The following is a 19,284-nucleotide window of genomic DNA, read 5'->3' as shown; positions in this document are numbered from 1 at the left end:
AAGCCAGTGTTTGTCGTCTGTTTAGAAGTGAATTGGGGTGAAGAAGTTGAATCAAGACAAGACAGAGAAGTACTTGATGGTAAACAGTACTTGTGATCTGGGAAGGTACCAAAAAAAAAAAAAAAAACCCTTTGGAACAAAAACAAAAACAAAGGACAGCTCAATGAGGATTGAATATGCTGTCTGACTGTTATGGGGGAAAGAAGCAATGAAATGGAGTATCCAGGAAAAGGGCACGGCTGGCGGGGATTCTGAACAGCAGCATGCCACCCTGCAGCATTTTTTTGCATGTCTCTACCATGGGAAAACAAGCAGACGTTCTTTGGGGTTTATCTGACATAAAACAAATAAAAATAAAATAAAATAAAGATTGCACACAAGAAGTACTAAAAACAATCACATCTGTATGCTAAATTAACTTACCATGCTAACATTCAGAATTTCATGGATATTGAAGAGGTTTTCTAGATGAAGTGTGGTATAAATGCCTTTGTTTTCCTTGCAGTCACTAAAGATACGTGTAAAGGGTACATTTCAACAGAGAAATCGATTTTAGATGGCAACATTTTCCATTAAAAATCTGTTCATAGTTGAATAAGCCAGAGAAGCTGATGAGCTTTTCAGAAGTAATAATGGCTGAGACCCAAAGAACTTAGGAACTATTTCCAGTTGGTCAAGGAATGCTTGTACTTGGGTTTCCCCACACAGAAGCTCCTTAACTCCATGTCACATGAAAAAGCTCTTTTGAAACAGAGGGATCTGAAAATCAGTTTGTGATATGGCATGGAGGCCTGCCATTCAAAAGCAAAATATTTTTAAAATCCGTGGGGGCACCAAGGCCTTGGGAGCACTTCAAGGTGCTCTTTAGATTTCGATCAGTAATGTCTACTAATATGGCAGAGATATTTATGTAGCACAGTTTGTATTGTTTCATGAACTAGGACCAAAAATCTAGAATAAAAAATTTCCTACCAAATAAGTTAGTGGGGCTGACAAAAAGTGCCATGAACTCTTGGACTCCTTAAAAGATTTGTTATCATGCAATCTGCATAGGGATGACAGCTGCCCTCCAGCTTGAGTCGAATATTATGAAAAAGAAACTTGAGTCAAATATTAAATAAAAAGATCCAAGGATGGGTCTTCTTAACAGCTTATACCCAAGTTATTATTCAATTTGTGCTTGAAGGTGAGGCTAATTAAGCTTAACTTCTCAAAATAATGATAGACAACTGAAACCAACAACATCCAGTTAAAATAAACATTGTTATATCATTTGAACCTGAATTTTAATCAAAATTTATGAGGCTTGTACCTCTAAGTGGGTTATTTTAATGGGTAGCTCTATATTTCCAATTTTCACTTTCAAAAAGGAAAAATAATTTCAAGAGACGCCTTTTCCTTTTCCTTCTGCCAATGAGTGGCATTTTGTGCTTGAGAAGCTGTCCCCTTCTTTGAGGCTCCTTCAATGTGGCACCTCTATCGACATTTTGTAATATGTAAATCTGAATATAATCAGTGAGCTTAATAACATGACAAGTAAATCAATTACAATTTGATTTTACATACAACCAGTGGAGAGTCCTAAAAATATGAACTAGCCCAAGCTCCAATTATCCCAGTTCACTCTCTCATTAAAGATGAAGTCTGCAACCCTGAACCAAATTGGATAAAATCAGTGGGGATTTTTAGCAGTTGATTGACACATAATATTACACACCAAATAAATGCAACCCCCTTGAAATGCTTTTGTGTGCCTTTCCAGGTATCCAAGGAGGTAAATCCCCTTGATTAGTAAGATGTGTCTTCATGCCACTTTGATTTCAAACAGCAATGCTTGTACACCCTCCTTGTACACATGGAGTCTAGTTTTGTTGCTTGCATGCCATGATATCATATGCAGACACACCATAGTTATCAATGGTCTGGTACATTTATTTCATACTGCAAGTTCCCCCACCCTGACTAGTCAGAAATGTCTGCATGTGAATAGCAGGGGCATTCCTGGCCATCCCCAGAAGTCATGGAGCTTCCTGCTGCAATTCTGTTTAGTAGAAAGATTAACAGCATGCATACAACATACTGCCAAACACCTAAACGGCACAAAGTTCTGAAAAAGCTCCATGAATCGCACATCATGTGTGATGAGCAAGCAAGAATGCATGTGTGTATACACACACACACACACACACACACACACACACACCCTACCTTCAGTCCATTCAGAGCTAACAACAGTCCAGAGCAAACAGAGGCTTGCTCCCAGTTGATCAGATCCAACACGTGTCATTGGATTGCACTGGTTCTTACTTTTCAGGCAACGGAAACAACACACACAGCAACTGAAAATTCCAAATAACACATAACTGCAACAGCTTACATCAGAATACATAGAAGGGCTACCTGTAAACCTTTTCAAATGTCAAGTCAATATCTGGATTTTTTAAAATTATGCCAGAAAGATAATGTTTCCAGTGGTGATTCAGCAAGTAGGGAGTGTCCAGGACCTAGAACACAACAAAATTATCAAGGCTTTATTCTTTCCATATTTCAGTTCTGAGAGCTTCAAGTACACATATAAAGTCTAAGTATTAGTGAGTCTAAATTGGTTTCATGAAACATTGTGCGCCACAAAATTTGAACATCAGGAAAAACTTCCTGACTGTTAGAGCAGTACGACAATGGAATCAGTTACCTAGGGAGGTTGTGGGCTTTCCCACACTAGAGGCCTTCAAGAGGCAGCTGGACAACCATCTGTCAGGGCTGCTTTAGGGTGGATTCCTGTATTGAGCAGGGGGTTGGACTCGATGGCCTTGTAGGCCCCTTCCAACTCTGCTATTCTATGATTCTATCAATGCATTTTAATTTGGTATAGACTTTAGAGTTTTCTACACAAGGCATTTGTTGTGTGCTTGACATTCCCTGCTCACTGTTGTTTATGGGTTCTTTAGATGACGTTGTCCCCAACCTTTTTAGACCCGTAAGCACATTTGGGAATTTGAGAAACTGCTGTGGGCACCACTACAAAATACCTAATTAGTGGATCACCAATTTGGCATCTACCTGTTGCGTCTATGGATCTTAGGATGCATCTTATTCAGCAAAAACTTTTGGACACCACAACGTCTCTTTAATAAGGGATTGACTAACTCAGCTAATTGCTGGCAGTGTAATACAACGAATGCTTTTTTAAAACACATGTTTTGGCAATGTCCAGTAGTTGCTTCTTTTTTGGGGAGAAGTGATTACACCGAAAAATGTTATACTAGAACAGCCCTTAATATTCATTGATTTACATGTGATTTTAAATTATTTATCTGCTCCATGGAAATTAACAAATGTTCAGCACAAATGCATTCTCCACGCCCTTTTGACAGGTAAAAGACTGATATTACAACGCTGGAAGGATAAACGCTGACCTCCTATAATGGGCACTACACTATGAGACTGTGCCTTAGAATCAAGAAGTCCCAAGTTCAGATTTTACCTGTACTAGAAACAAGGTTTCCATTAGTGCTGTACTGAAAATTTCAACCATTCCATTTTCAGCATTTCATATGGGGGTGGGGGGTGGGGAGATGTGTGAAAATGAAAACTCAGGAAAAAGAGGCTGGGAGAGGTGAGAATTTTGAAGAATCTTTTCTTTGGGGAGGGGGACCTTTTTAAATATAGCCAGTTGTTCAGGGTTCTTCCTTCTTACTTTTTATTTTTCTAAAACACCCGCAGTATTTTCAGGAGCCCAAGAGTTCTTCCTGAAAGCTTATTGGAGAAGGTGAGATCACATGGCCTCCAATAGGCATTCAATAAGAACTGTTAGGCTCCTCCAAATGCCGAGGGAAGAGGGTGTTTTTTGGAAAAACTAAATTATAGGAAGAAGAGCCCTCAGCAATTGGCTACACTTAAAAAAGGTACGTGGAAACCCTGTCCCCTACCCCAAGGAGAAAATTATCTGAATTCTCCCCCCCTCCCTGCAAAACAGGCAGAAAAAACAATGCCTCTTTCTCAGGGAGAAAGCATCTGAAATAGGGGACGGGATTTGGCCCAGCACTAAGAACAAGATAATATGTGGTAAGTAATCTAAACATGAACAACTACAGAATGTAGGCAAACTTTGGAATGGTATAAGGTATAAAGCTGTTTTGAATATTTGGAAGTAGCTGCACATCTTCGTTATCACTTAATGCCCCTGAGTTGGACGACCATACCTTGAATAAAGTCTTGTCTTCAAATGGCTCACAGATGAGTTTCTCCACATTTCCACCCATAATGAAAGTGGCCACTACTATTAGCATCAGAGCCCAGGAGAAGAGGAAACTGAATCCAACTCCACTGGGGAAAAGAATTAAGAAAAATAATACAGCTAATGAGTTAAGAGCCAGTTGTAATGGATTAACTATAATCCACTTGCTGAAATATTAAAGCTAAGACAAACATTTATAAAAGAAAGAAAGAAATAGAAATAGATTTTGTATCCAAAATAGCTCTCTTATAACCCCACAGGTAGGAGTGTGTGTGTGTGTGTGTGTGTGTGTTATTTATATGTATAAGCACTGCTTATCCAAGAGGTGGAGAAAGCTTTAAAATATTTTCTGAAGAATCGTTAAAAAGTTCTCCCCTTTCCTCCTCCACTGGGGTTTCAGATGGTTTTTGAAAGGCCTGCTTCAAATAGTTTTTTTTGTTTTTTTGTTTTTGTTTTTACAGCATGCACTGCAGGGCACCTTTTATACTGTAATTAGCATTACCTTTTTTGAAGCTTACAATTCCCAAGTTGGTCTAAAAGTAGTTGCTTGTTAGCAAAGATGGTTTCATCATAGCAACATTGTTTAATAGTCTTCTCTCTCCTACAGAAATTAGCCAGATCAGCTTTTTAAATGAACCTACTACAGAGCTCTTTTTTTATTATACTTTTCCTATCCTTTGCGGTGCAACTAAAGGCCCTTTCATACATTGTGTCAGCAAACTTGGATTTATCACCAAATGTACATTCAGCAGCAGCCAATTCCAGCTTGTGCTAAGAATGCAAACGTCTGTTGCTCACATTCATATACTACATTTTGAGGTGCACACCAGAACAATGCCAGGTGTGAGCATTATATTTGTATTTTCCCCAATATGAAACATCACCCTGGCCAGATCTATACCAAGCAGGATATGACACTTTGAAAATGGTTTGAAAACGCTATATGCAGTGTGTCCTGGGCCCCAAGAGTTGTCACTACTGTTATACACCATTTTAAAGCAGTAGTGTAGAGCCTGCCCCTGTGCCAATCTGAGATCTTTTGCACAAAGCTCATGTCCTACTGTCAGAGGGATCCCTCTATCATCATTTTATCACCCTCTATCATCCCTCTATCATCATAGGAGTTCAGTCAGTTCCCTAAGGGATCAGTCCCATTTGCTTAAAACACCTTTATCACCTCTCTCTCCCCATTTGATGCCCTGCCCGAGGAAGAATTCTGTGCACGCAAAAAGCTTATTGTGAACCTTGGTTAGTCCCAAAAAAGATTTATTTATTTATTTATTTTGAAAATCCTCTTTAGGTTTAGTCTCCCAGACATATTTCTTCAACACAGACCTCTTAATTAAGTGAAATTCTAAAGAAATAAGAACTCACGCCATCAGGAAATTTCCTCCAGTGTTCGAGATGCAGCCTCTTGTTGTCGGAGTGGCATTTTTGTCATAACCGCAGGTACCACATAACAGTCCCAAATAGTAAAATACAAGGATCAATATCACCATGCAGCAGAGAATTAAGCAACCCAGCCACCTAAGCAAATAAATAAAGATAGTTACAACATTAAAATGTATGGCATGGTACAAGTTAGCACTGAGATCAAAGAAGAAGAAAAACTATAAATTGGAAAGCAGTTGAGGCCCAGCTGAGATTTGCAAAAATGAAACAATTAAAATCAATGAGTTTGACAAATTCCATTTGTCAAACTCATTGATTTTTAAATATTACAATAAAGACTGAAGTTGCCCTATCCCACCAGAGATCATATGACCTTCCATGACCCAATTTCACATCAACAAGTGTGTGTGTGTGTGTGTGTGTGTGTGTGTGTGTGTGTGTGTGTGTGAGAGAGAGAGAGAGAGAGAGAGAGAGAGAGAGAGAGAGAGAGAGAGAGAGAGAGCACTTGAGAAGAAAAACGGGACTGAACCCTTGCCTAAGCCAAGACCAAAGTCAAAGTCTGCATTGGAATCTTTGAGTCTTATTCAACAGTTCTGGGATTATTTTGTAAGTCTGGCCATGCTTATCTGAGATTTCATAATACTTTTATTTTATCTCTAAGTACAGCATGCTCACTGTCCAACACTGTATCAACGGACCTTCCTTAGACTTCAAGTGTTGCAAAACTCTATGTTTAGTCACCAAAATAGCTTTGGAGACCCATTCTATATCATATTTTGTGAGGGCATATATGGCAGGAATATACCCTAAAATGAGATGGCTGAAGCAATGCATCATTGAACTACAAAATATGTCAACAGAACCAGTTTAACTGCATGACCTTCTTTACGCAAGTATTTTGTTTGCGAGTGGAGAGGGAAGCATAGAATAAAGACACAGACACCAGAACTCAGGTTAAACTAAGGGCCTCTTTATTTGAATATGGGTACTTCACACCTCCTTGGATCTGCATGTGAAAGTGTGGAATCCATGTGTCCTTCCTCAGGCCACTTGCCTGGCTTTTTGGGCGAGCACTCTCCAAAGCCAGGAGTTGGGGGAAAACTCCTGGGCCCCTTTCTTATATGACCCTCTGCAAGTGTGGGGAGACCAGACCATGTCACCCCGACCCGAAGCCTCACAGCTCAGAGTAGGTGAGGCAAGAGAGTCTCCAAAGGCAAACTGACTCCTGACACGTGAGCCTCACAGCTTGCTAGAAGCAGGTCCCCCGGATGTGCCAATCACCAAAAGGTGTCGGAGTGCTCACCGTCCCTATTCTAATATATTGCCAATTCCTACACATTCCATGAGACGAAAGAGGCTGACTGTTGGGGCGGGGTTGGCCTTTACAGCCTCTGCCCCGCCCTTGGTCTTCAGAAGCGCACGAGAGGTGCCTTAATTCTATTCCCTTCCCCCAGCAACAGCAGTCTCCTGCCCAAGCTGTGCTGGCTGGGCTGGAACGGATAACTTGGGGGGGGGGGGGAAGCCAAAAGATGTACCATCTTAGCTTGTGGTGCATTTTATCTCCAGCTTCCATCATTTGTTATAAATCCGTTTGGAAGATTATAACTGGAAACATTTTTTGCTGTATTAAGCTTATTGATTTGGTGTCAATGACCATTTCACAGGGTGTGTGCAACAGAATATCTAATTATAGATTATATTTATGGTGGTTCTGAGGAATATAGGAGTCATCAGGACCAAAGCATGATTTAATTTGGTATCAAAGCAGGATGTACTGCCAAAACACTTTTATGGGGAAGATTGTATTGTCGTTGGCGAAACGTTTTTTAACTTTTCATCTACAGTTGATTGCCTGATTTAAATTTATTGACTCCCTTATTTGCCCATTTTTCCAAAGCCAATTTCTACATGAGGAAACTTGCATAGAGTCAACTCTGCATCAGAAAGCAAGGATGTGCCCAATGATTTCCATGCTTTACTGGTTACACTTATGGTAAAATTAAAGGTTCATGACTGAGATTAGTCAAATTTCTGGAAAATATTAAAAGTGAAGGCATTTGGGGGGAATTCGTGGAACTGCTACAGGCACAGACACAATTTTACAGGAGGCAGAATTAGCATTCTCACACACAGATATATCAAGGTTTGGGGTCAGTCTGCATAGACTTTAAAGGAGAGAGAGAGAGAGAGAGAGAGAGAGAGAGAGAGAGAGAGAGAGAGGCTCCAGAATGTAGAACTCGGAGATATGTGTCCTGCAAGGGTGGAAAGTTCACTGGAAGTCCTGAATACAGCTGGAGGATTGATGCTAGTTCTACAGGAATATTTATTTGTCATTAAACTTTATATACTGCCTTGTTTGCTTAAAATCCATTAAGGTGGTAAAGAAACCGTTTAACCCCAGAAAAAGAACATTCAAAACCATTAAGCATTCAAACAACTACATCATTTTAAAGAGCTAAATTTAAAAAATGTGTTTTCACAAATTCCCACTAGCTTCAAATTGTGAAGGCTTTCCTCCTTCAACACTTCCATAACATTTCAGACTTTTTTTTTTTTAATAAAGGGTACATTTAATTCTAATCATACTCTCAGTCTCTTATACAAATGCAATTTAGCAATTTGTAGGGTGTCATAGAATTCAGGCTGATTGTTTGTTTGTTTGTTTGTTTACTACATTTGTACCCTGCCTTTTTTTTCCTCCAAGGAACCCAAGATGGTGTAATAATCCTCCTCCTCTCCATTTTATCCTCACAACAACAACCCTGTGAGGTAAGTTGGGCTGAAAGTCTGTGACTGGGTCCAAGTCACCCAGTGAGCTTCCATTGCCAAGTGGAACCCAGAATTCCTGACTCCCAGTCCAACACTCTAACCACAAGGCCACACTGGCTCTCATACAGAGAAAACTGGTTCTAGCCCAGTGATATTATTTTTTACATCACATTTGCACCCTCTCCCTTCCTCCAAGGAGCTCAGGTTGGCATACAGAAAGGAGTGATCCCATTTTCTCTTCCCAACCCCTCTGCAACATTGAGAGACTGTCAAATGCTCAAGACAGAGAACCGCCCAGAGAGCATCAGCTATTGGGTGGTATAAAAATGTAATAAATAAATAAAGACCTCCATGAATTTGAATCCCCTAAAATTTAACATAGCAGTAATTAGGACACCCACAAGATGAGTTACACAACCACACATATACAGAATCAGGCCCTCTCTCTTGTCACTTTGTTGTCCCATAACCAGGGATTTAACCCCTGGCACGTTAATAGCCAATCAAACACATGAGGCTGGAGAATACACTTAATCCATTTACTTCCGATACTGCAGTATGGGGGTGCTCTCCGGTTGCACAAGATGGAGGCACCCAGAACAAACGAATCTCACAGTACATATAGGCCCTGACTACAAGAGGGTGTTAGTCTCTTTCTAACCCTTCTATTGGTCAGTTCTGGATTAGCAAGTTAAGTTACATTCAGTTTTCAAGTTAAGGTGCACAATCTCAATGAGTCATAGGTTACATTCGATGCTCCATTGGTTGAAAGTTTTTCCCTTTGTCTGCTAGGACATGATGTCCACCATTAAGGAATGCAAATCTGGCATGTAGCCACTCTTTGGCAGAGAAGCCATCTTTAACCCTTGGCACGTTACATTCATTAGAGAGATGAGACCTCTCCCTGGGGCCATCAACTTCATGTATTTCTTCATTCCTCCTTTTCATAACATCTTTCTTTCTTTCTGGCCCTCTACAGAATGAGGTGCTACAATGAGGGCCAGACCAAAACATTTTGTTGCCTGAAGCAGATAAACAAATAGTGCCCACGCTACCCATCCCCAAGTTAAAGTATAGACTAGTGCTGTGCTGAAAATTTCACTTCTTTTCGCCATTTGAGGGGGAGGTCAGGGTGAAATGAAAATTTTGGCAAAACAAACTGGGAGAGGTGAGAATTTCAAATATCTTTCTCCTTGGAGAGAAGGACAGGATTTTCTCTTATCTTTTTACGTGTAGGCGGTGGCTGAGGGGACTTCTCCTATTCCCAGGATTGTTCTCACACAGCTCCTTCTGAATTCCGAGGAGACCACGTGACCTTGCCTCCTCCAAAAGGCATTCAAAGCAAGAACAAACGGGGGTTTTAGAAATGAAGATAAACTTTTTTTTCTAAAGCTCCAAAAGTCTCATTTGTTCTTGCAATAGTCCAAGACTCTTTGCAAAGCTTCTGCAGCCCAGGAGTATTTCCTGAATGCCTATTGGAGAGGGCAAGATCACATGGTCTCCTAGAAAGCTGCCAGGCTCTCTGAAAAGAGTATCGCGCTGAAGTGTTTTTTAAGTAAAATAAAAATAGAAGATCCTTCAGCCACCTTCCAAACTTAAAAAGTTATGTGGAAACCCTGCCCCCCTCCCTTGGGAGAAGATTGTCCGAAATTCTCCCCCTCCCTGTGAAAGAGCCAGAAAAAACAATACCACTTTCCCAGAGAGAGAAAAGAAATCCTGAAAATAGGGGGCAGGTTTAAGCATGGCATTAGTATAGACTGCCCTAGGCCAGTCAAGTTATTTTGGCACCTGCAGTAGAAAATCCCATTAGTGCCTCTCCATTTCCTAAGCAGTAAATATACAATCATAAAAAATTTAAAAGGTAACAATTTGATGCTCTTGACACCACAGGCCAGCAGGCTGACCCTGCTTTGCCCTGGAATTGACTTTATTTATTTATTACATTTTTATACCGCCCAATAGCCCAAGCTCTCACTTGAGGCTGCAGATAGACGACCATATTTCTGAACCTTCCCCTATTTTTCAATCAGAAAATCAGCACAGCAGACATTTCTCTCCGATGTGTTAGCTTTCTATTTAAGGTAGCTTCTGAAATGGAGCAAAATTCAAAAGTAGTGTCTAGACCCAGCCTAAGATTAGACAATCCAGGTTAGTAAATAGCCACTTCTTTGAAAATCTATGGCAAGTAACAAATTCCTGCAGGTTATGAGGCAAGGAAGCTCCACAGAAGTTGGTCCTTGTTTCCTTTTGGGCCACAGATGGTTAACATCGGCATATGTGGGCTAATCAAAATATGCAGGCTAGTAACTCATAGACTTATTTGCATGACTGAACCAATCCCACATCATCCCCTCTTTAAAAGGTCATGTTTACATATTTCCATTTCCTCCAGAATAAATGTCACCAGATTTTACTCTCCCTACTAACGACTTCATTTCTGTTTCGTGCCAGGGCATCAATTTCCAGTTTGCTACTACCTGAACCCCGAAATAGCTCCAAAATGTTATGGGTCTGCAATCTGATTATGGCACAAGCTTAGAGCCACGCTGATACCTCCAGTTTAGATGCAGCATCTATTATAACTAAATAATTTCACCAACAGGTACATGGGGTGCTTCTAGACAAAGGGTTTCTAGCGCTACCAATCGGAAGACATTGGGCAGCTATTCTGTCTTTTTCTCCTTAACAGATTTTCTGCAGTAAGAAAAACGACAAAAAGCAGTGGGAAAACTCAGGAAAGTAATAGTGGAAAACACGGGCATCAGCCCACCCCCCTGTACAATTCCATGGTTGCACAATAAAAGCCTTGTCTGAAAGCACCAATATTCACCTGTTTATGCCAGAGGTAATACTTTTACTGGGGTTAACTTCAGTGCAGCACTCTACATGCAGAATAGCCTTTGTGCATCAGTACCAAAATGGTATACTTACCTGTAGAAATCATACTGTTCCACTAATGGAAAATAATCTTGAACGTACGCCTCACTCTGAGTAAGATATACAGTGAAGTCTGCTAGTACCTTCTGGATGGGAAGCATTTTAGTAAAGGCTGTGATATTTGAACCAACACCTTCCAGTACATTTTTTATATCTGAAAGAAATGTGTGTGTTTATATGACTTGTATTGCACAGGATAAAATAATTTACAGCATGCTAACAAAACAAAACAAAAAAGACTTGTTGGACTGCAATTCTAAGCAGCAGAATAAGGGATGAAGAGAAGCATGAAGCTGGAAAAACAAGCCACAAATACAATTTCAACATAAGATGGCATTTTAATGCACACACACAAATGGAGTGCTTAAATTAAAAGTTTGTTGATGCAAGCCAGAGTTTTCTACTTCTGTGTGACCATTTTAATGAATCTGTGGCCTAGTTCTTCCCAAGGTGGTAAACCTGTGCCTGGGCTATTCAGACTGCAGGCTGGAACTCAGATGATTAAATGCTCCTCTCTTGTTTGTTTTTTAAATGCCACATATTTATTTATTTATTGAATGCTCATTCATCACCTTTAATTTTAAAAAAAGTTGGCCAAAAACACCCCAACTTAAGTTGGATTGAATTATGTCAACTCTATCCACGGCTGGCTTACTCCTATTTAAACCAATTATTCTTGAAATGCCACATTAATGTGCTTTCAGAAAGAAGACGTTTGAGCAGAATAAGGCAAGGCCACTTCCACTGTTTCACATGTGTTATGTCTGTATGGGATGTCTGTTTTCATGCACAGCTGATCTCAACATGTGCTTAATTCTCTCAATGAAAATAATGAGGCTTCAGTCGGCTTAATTTTGTCTCTTACTCAGGTACTAAAACAAGAAGATAATAAAACCTTAATACATATTAATTGTTAACTGGGAAATAAATGATTTTCTAGTGAATATATCCCAGGCTGAAAAATTAAGACATTTTGGGGAAGCTTTAGCTTTTTTTTAAAAAAAAAATGAGTCACACAGTATGCTATACTTTATTGCATATTGGTGGTGTGTTTTTTGCAAACTTACAAGGTACAGCTGTTTATATTGGTAGAACAGGTCCGTAATGCAAGAATAAAAATTAAGATAGGTTAATAAACATTTTCTCACTCCAAATACACCAATCCATGTCCATCTGGCAACAGCCAATGGGTTAGCTAATTTTATAGAGGTCAAGGACTTAGTTCTGAACTGTAATGAAAACAAATTATGGCCAGTAACCTATTCAGCACTAGTGGTAACGTATATTACATTACACTAACTTAAGTGTAATGCCAATAGCATTTTCTGGCATAGTGAGTTTTCCAGGGAAGCCTGTTGTGCCAGCAAGCGCTTTTGCTGTTGTGCTAGAGGTAGTTAGTGCTGCATGATTTACATTAGGGTTACTGCCCTATATTAAAATAATGTCTAAGGCAGGGACGGCTAATTGGGAATTCACAAGCAAGACTGGGATTCCAAGACAAATGCCACCTGGCCCCTCATAGCCTGTGAAAGTTCAATCAAGTTCTGATACTTAAAAAAAGAAGAAGCGTTCTACAGTTTCACTTGAAAGAAAGAAATGATTTCAAGTTTTAAGTAACTGTTTTTTCCCATGTTTTTTTTTTGGGGGGGGGGATTCTGTTTATAACATATACGTCCTATATAAACACACATATTTACAAGTAACACCATGCCTGTGTACCTCTATGTTCTCCCTTACTGCTACTGATGGGCAAAGAGATTTGTGTTTGTCCAAAAACCCATTTATGTCCCCTCAAACATTAAAGTTGAATGTTAAGAAAGCCTTGAGGAGAAAGCTGGCACTCAAAAATGCCAGCCCTTTTCTAACTGTTACTCCATTCCAAGGACAAACCCACCCTCCCCACTGAGAAAGGCTAATGGAGTAGCAGGTGGCCAGAAGGGTCCAAAGACCACTAAATGATATACAGTTTATCATTTCCTGCTGGAGAATTGAGGAGTTGGGTCAGTCCACTGACTGCTATTCCATTCCCTTTCCCCAAGGTTAAGGGGGTGTTCTGTCCTTACAGGAAGGGGTAACAACTGCCAGAGGGCTGGGATAGGCAAACAGCATTGAGGTGGGTGGGGAATCTCCTGCTATATTCTACCATGCAACCATTAGAGCAGGGGCACTTCCACAGTCAAGCACTCCTGCTATGAAGTTCCATCCGAACCCTATTCATGGCTAGAGGATGCCAACTTTATTATGGAGCTTGACCGCCGGTGAGGGGATTCAAATTGCAGTACAAAATATGGCCCTGGCCCATCATCCACGATCTAGAAGGCAAAACAGCCACTGAAAATGCAGAAGCTGGACACCTGTGATCCATCTTGCTCCACTAAGATGCAATGCCTGGGCTAAGCACTTTCCTCTTCTATAAGCCAATGTACTGGGATGAGAACGGAACACACCCTCCTTCCAACTCCCCACCCCATGTTCCTCCTCCATTTCCTCCATGACTAATCTGGCCCAAAGAGAAGCTCAGGAGCTATTACCTCTTTGGCATTTCCCTCAATTGTAAGGGCCAAGATAACATTTCTGGAAAACATACATGCACGTTTTTCCTATTCTCCTATATGCACTCCAGGAGGGATATGCATTAAACCTTCCCTGCTCTTCCCCCTTCCCATGAAATTCCCTTCCCCTGCAAAAAAACAACAACAAAAAACACCCCAAACAATCCCCCCTCACATTTTTGGTTTTTCAAAGTAAAAAGCCTCCATTGACCCCAATGTAGGTCTCCTGAGTGGCTGCTCCCTCCTGAGTTTACCTTTTGCTCTCTCAGCTCTTTCCCCCCTTTTCTCGGGCATGGACCCCCTCCCATGGCCTCAACATGGCAGGTATACCCCTAAGCCCACCCCAGCCAATAAAGCCCTTCTGTTCATTCAAACAAAGCAAAATTATAACTAAGTCAATTGAGACATTTCTTTGGCAAGTCACTAAATGTCTAAGTAGTAAGAAGCCTATATTTTAATAATTTATCTTTAATAGCTTTTTTTTAAAGATAAAGGTTTTCCTAATTAAAAAATAAAGTGATCCTAAAACAATAATTCCAGTAATCTAAACTATCGCAGCCAGAGGACTAATTCTATTATCCTCCTTACCTGATAAAATGTTCCTCGTTTGATTGAGCACCAAATCAGGAGTATCGTTAAATGCTGCATAACCCTAGAATTAAAAGCTGATATGTCAGCATCTTGGTGGGAAAAAAGTCAGAACATTTACTTCTATTTTTAAAAGGGGCACACCAAAGATTTACCCCATAACAACACTTTAAAATTAGTCTGCTAACATAAATTGTAAGCAGGATTTAAGGCAACATCCTTATTCCATCTGAGTGTGCACACGCTTGGTTAGAGCTGATTCACACACTCAATGCTCCCATGGCTAGATGAGATCGCTCAAGGCCCTGCTTGGCTGGTGCTGTCAGCGGCAGCCCTTACATGGTGACAGAGTGGGTGGACACCCCGTCCCTCTCACCACACTTCAAAGAACGAGGGGACCTCACCTCTCACTCAGACTCCCAATGGCACAAAGAACATGCTCTTCCCTCTCCCTCAATACATTTCCCAAGCAGCCACATCACGGAACACCTGGTGCAAATGTTCCTGAGGTGAGCAATAAAGAGGAAAGCGCTCCCCCTCTCCAACACATGCAGACCAGCTGCCACTGATAATGGCCCTCTGATGAACCTGTGAACTGCTTCCACTGAAACACACCGTTGCTTGAAGCAATAAAGCTCTACCAGCGAGGCTTGCTCTGTAAACTGGGCTTTCCTACACCAGGTCATCACTTGTGCTGCAGTTGCGAACTGAACAAAACTCCCAAGTTAGTGTCTTCAGATATTCTGCAGAGCATCACAAGCTGCTGCACAAGTGTGTTGCGCTGCCGCTAGAGTGGCCAAAGGGAACTTGCATGGGGGAGAAATGTGTAGAGTGCCACAAAAAATACATAGTCAGGGGCTCCTGTGTGCCCAAAGTACTTAAACTCATCTCCTTCCTCTCCAGCCTAGGTGGTGGAAAGACCTCCAATCCTATGGGGAAGGAGCAGCCAGCGAAGCAACAGACTGCCCACAGGACAGCAGTTGAGGGAGCAAGATGGGATGAGAAGCAATGGGAACAGCCACAGCAACCTACTGAGAACTGGGGTTGGGGTTTTTTTAGGAAGAGGGAACTTCTGGTCAAACCAATGGTAAGTACGAGAGGGTGAAGCGCCCCAATCTAATTATTGTTTACTGTAAGCTGCCTTATGGATCATTAGGTGAGAGAAATAAAATGAAGTGTGCCTCCAATTTTAATTTTGAAGAGTGTGCCTCAGCTCAGCTACCAGAAGCCTGAGAGATAACAGAGAAGAAACTATGCATCTCCACTACATTGTATATTATCCTCCATTCATGAGGTACCTGTGCATCTGCTTGATCAAATATTTCATTGATGCCCAATGCCACGCCAGTAAATAGCTTGTTCAGCAGCTAGTACCATTCTATTTGTAGAATAAATGAACCTGTGCTTTTTTATGAACATACCTTTTGAACCAGACTAGAGAGGTCTATTTTAAGGACTTCATTGACTTTGGCAAGTTGAGTGCTCACTCCTGGCAACTAAACAGAGGAAAAAGATGTTTTCAACTTAGTTTTACTCTGCATACACAGTTTATTCTACTTTTCACTCATCCTTGTATCTCGCTTTTACATATGGCTTCTAGTGGTCTCACCAGGTCCATACCCAAATCTCTTCAAAAGTGTCATAATCTCAGGGTCACCTCAAAAGTGTCACAACCTGAGGGTCGCTGGGCCCAGGTACATCTTTGCTTAATTACATCTATTGATATATGTGTGTGTGTGTGTGGCATCAAGGTGGGGAAGGGGAGAGTTTTGTAAATTATTGTTTGGGCTTTCCAACTAAACAAAATAAAAATAAATTAATTCACTTAAGTTTTCAAAGAGTAATGTAAAAAAAAAAAAAAAAGGTTGTCAAGTGCAAATATGGCACAAGTGACCAAACCTCTTCCCTGAAACCAGATTCACTAGATATAACCTGTCTGGAAGTAGTCTCCCTTCTGAATGTATTTAAGAGAACCGAACAACTCCCCTGGGTGTTTTAGAGTGAAGACAGACATATATTAAGTATGATGATGAGTACAAATTATCTGCCCTCAGAATGCAGCAAAGGTGTGTTCAAGCCATTTCTGCTATAGGCTGCACCGTAACTGTCTGCCTCCACCCTTTTTATAGTACTTAACCATTCGCATGGATCCATTCATATCCATTCACATGGAATAAGTAATTAATAGAATTAAGCTAATTATTTCTTGTCCTTTCCTCAGTAGGAGAGAAACCCTACAAAACACCTACACGTTTGCTCTGTTTTGCCCTCAAATTATCCGCCTTCATTTCCATAGTGTATGAAAACCTGAGCACCTACACCTTTGCACTTTTATTGTTTCATTCATCTTTACACCTCTCCTCTCCTGTGCTGTTGTTCCATTGAGATGCACTCTCAGATCTCCTTTGTACCTCCCTCTACAGTTCATTGGTTGGTGGTAGTTGGACACCTCACCCTCCCTAGTAATCGACATGGGGCACTCCTGGTCTTGCACTGCTTTTTCCTAGGAAGTAGCTTCTCTTGTTACTGAATTCACTTTGGGAAAACTCTGTCTCTCTCCTACGTACTTTTGTGGTTATTCCCTGTTGCCTAGGCTACGCCCATCCCCTCACCCTGCCTGAAGGCTTTGGAGCGTGAACTGGGGAGGGTTGCAGGGCTGTGTAAATCCCACTTCAAACAGCAGATATGGGCTCACTTGGCTTAATGTTCCTCCCTATAAAAACATTCCCTGCCCATAGAAAGTCTGCACATGAGGGAGAAGGCTAGACTAGAACACATACCCTCCCCTGCCATATTAGTTTTCTAAGACTAAGGAATGTTTTTTGTATGTCGTAGCATTCTGTCATATGAGCTGCTGCTTTCAGTCTCAAGTGGTACAGACCCAATGTTTACTGTTCAGTGAGAATCAGGGCACTGAGAGGAACAGACGGCGTTTACATCTTACCCTGCTGAAATTGGCATTGATGCTTAGTTGATGTAAGGAATTCCTGATGACACTGCAAGTGGATGCAGCCTGGGCAGCTGTGCATGCCGAATCATTCAGTGTGTTTATCAGGTGTCCTTTCACTTCTGTCAGGTTAGCATGCAGCCTCTCAGTGCCTTCCTGCAAGACTTCCACAGATACACTCACATTCTCCAATGCCTCCTTTGTTTCTCTAATAGCTGCCATGATTTAAAAATAAATAAAATAAAATAAGAACTTGAATGTAATGGCTTAGTTAGACATCTGCTTTATATATCATCTCGTGAGCTTGCCCCAACCTGGTTCCCTCCATGCCGGGACCTGTACCCTAACAGACTTGGAGGGCATCACATTGGGGAAGGTTGATCGAGGTACAGGATACATTAACCAAAAGAACTAATGTCAAATGAAGGTGGCCATGCTGCAGGGAGAAGGACAGTAAAGTTTGGAGAACAGGCGCTGAACCTGTCCATCTCTATTGGTTACCAAAGGTGTCTAATTCCATTCTAGCTGCATGTCACTTGAACTCTAGTTAATGCAAATTTTCCTGGAAAGCCACTTACCAAAGCAAGCAAGGAGTGGTACACCAGAGCCTCAACGCCCCCTCTCCATAAAATTTCCTGCTAGGAAGCCTACCAGTCAGATGTGCTTTCTCCAAAGCCTTCTGCTTCTTGGGTGGCAAATGGGCAAGTAGTTGCCTTCAAGAGAGGCAGGACTTGTCCAAGGCCTTCCAGTTGCCAAACAATGTCTACTGAAAGAATCAGACTCCTACAAGCTACTTTGGATTATCTGCACGTACAAAGGTCCACTAAAGCAAAAATGTGTAAAATAAATAAATAATCCAACCGCCCTTCATATTTATAGAGATGCAAGCCTAAGTGGCATGAGCACATATTTGACTCTGTTGCTTTACCCAAAGATAACGTGAAGTATTAAATCTATAAACCTAACTCATGATTAAGGATTGACCACAAGCTATGACCTGAAACAAGGGCTTGAAGTGGGTTGGTACACCGTTGTTTCACTGGCCATTCGGAGATATTTATCAGGTTTGTAGCAACAAACCATGGTAGGCTCTAACCATTGTTATGCATCAGGTGTTATGTTTGCAAGAGGCTAATATGAACCAGAGAAACAGCCTCCAAAATGGTGGCCCTAAAAATGCTACATTCCTTGCCCTTTCCATCAAGCCCACTACAGAAGAAATGAAATAAAGCCCCTGCCTATGAAGCATATCATGGTTCCCATCACTTCCACATAGCTACTAGGTTGAACTGACTGGGAACATGTTGCTACTCACAGACTACAGGCACTATGGCTTCAATCCACAATTCTTTCACACCAAAGCAGCCCTAATGACTTGAAATAAGCCAGAATAAATAAGTTACAGATTGAAGCCAATAGTTGGTTAAGCTTTGTGTTTGGGATCCATCCTACTGAGCCAAAACACAACTTCTGGAACATGAGAGGAATATAACAACAAAGCAAACTGCACAAGAGGACTTAAGCAAGAGAGGAAGACACTGCACACAAGGCATTCAAAAATAGTTTACCTTTAATGGCCCTTTCCACTTTGACTTCAAGACAAACAGAAAAATAAAGCAAAGAGTGGAGGGTGAGAAAAGATTTTCATGAGGTATGCAAAGACTTTCAGTTGCCAATGCATCGCTTCTACTTTTAACATGGGAAGCCCTGCACCTACAGACTTCCAGTTGAGATAATGTGCACCTTGTATGTATGTCTAGAACTCAAGCTTCCAAAAAACTACAGAGCTATGGAGTGAGAGGCTACGTAGTGGAGAAACAGCAAGTGGGAGTTGGACTACTGAACCCTTCCCTTGCTTGCCA

General features: G+C 41.1%; 1 protein-coding gene across 2 annotated transcripts in view; it reads right to left on the bottom strand.

The window, feature by feature from the left end:
• Positions 1 to 19,284, bottom strand: part of PROM1 (prominin 1) — a 93,673-nt gene that overhangs the window by 17,935 nt on the left and 56,454 nt on the right. For both annotated transcript variants that reach the window (XM_063135433.1, XM_063135432.1), the window contains 8 exons: positions 17,420 to 17,637; positions 15,897 to 15,971; positions 14,476 to 14,539; positions 11,330 to 11,489; positions 5,612 to 5,764; positions 4,203 to 4,326; positions 2,401 to 2,504; positions 424 to 508 (listed from right to left, as the gene is read on the bottom strand). In XM_063135433.1, the coding sequence (XP_062991503.1) occupies positions 424 to 508; positions 2,401 to 2,504; positions 4,203 to 4,326; positions 5,612 to 5,764; positions 11,330 to 11,489; positions 14,476 to 14,539; positions 15,897 to 15,971; positions 17,420 to 17,637 (983 nt within the window). The remainder of the gene's footprint in view (positions 1 to 423; positions 509 to 2,400; positions 2,505 to 4,202; positions 4,327 to 5,611; positions 5,765 to 11,329; positions 11,490 to 14,475; positions 14,540 to 15,896; positions 15,972 to 17,419; positions 17,638 to 19,284) is intronic.

This window comes from Elgaria multicarinata, chromosome 10 (genome assembly GCF_023053635.1).
Source record: "Elgaria multicarinata webbii isolate HBS135686 ecotype San Diego chromosome 10, rElgMul1.1.pri, whole genome shotgun sequence".
NCBI classification, from domain to species: Eukaryota; Metazoa; Chordata; class Lepidosauria; order Squamata; family Anguidae; genus Elgaria; species Elgaria multicarinata.
The sequence above is the reverse complement of the archived record's forward strand: the minus strand, read 5'-3'. Positions and strand labels throughout refer to the sequence as shown.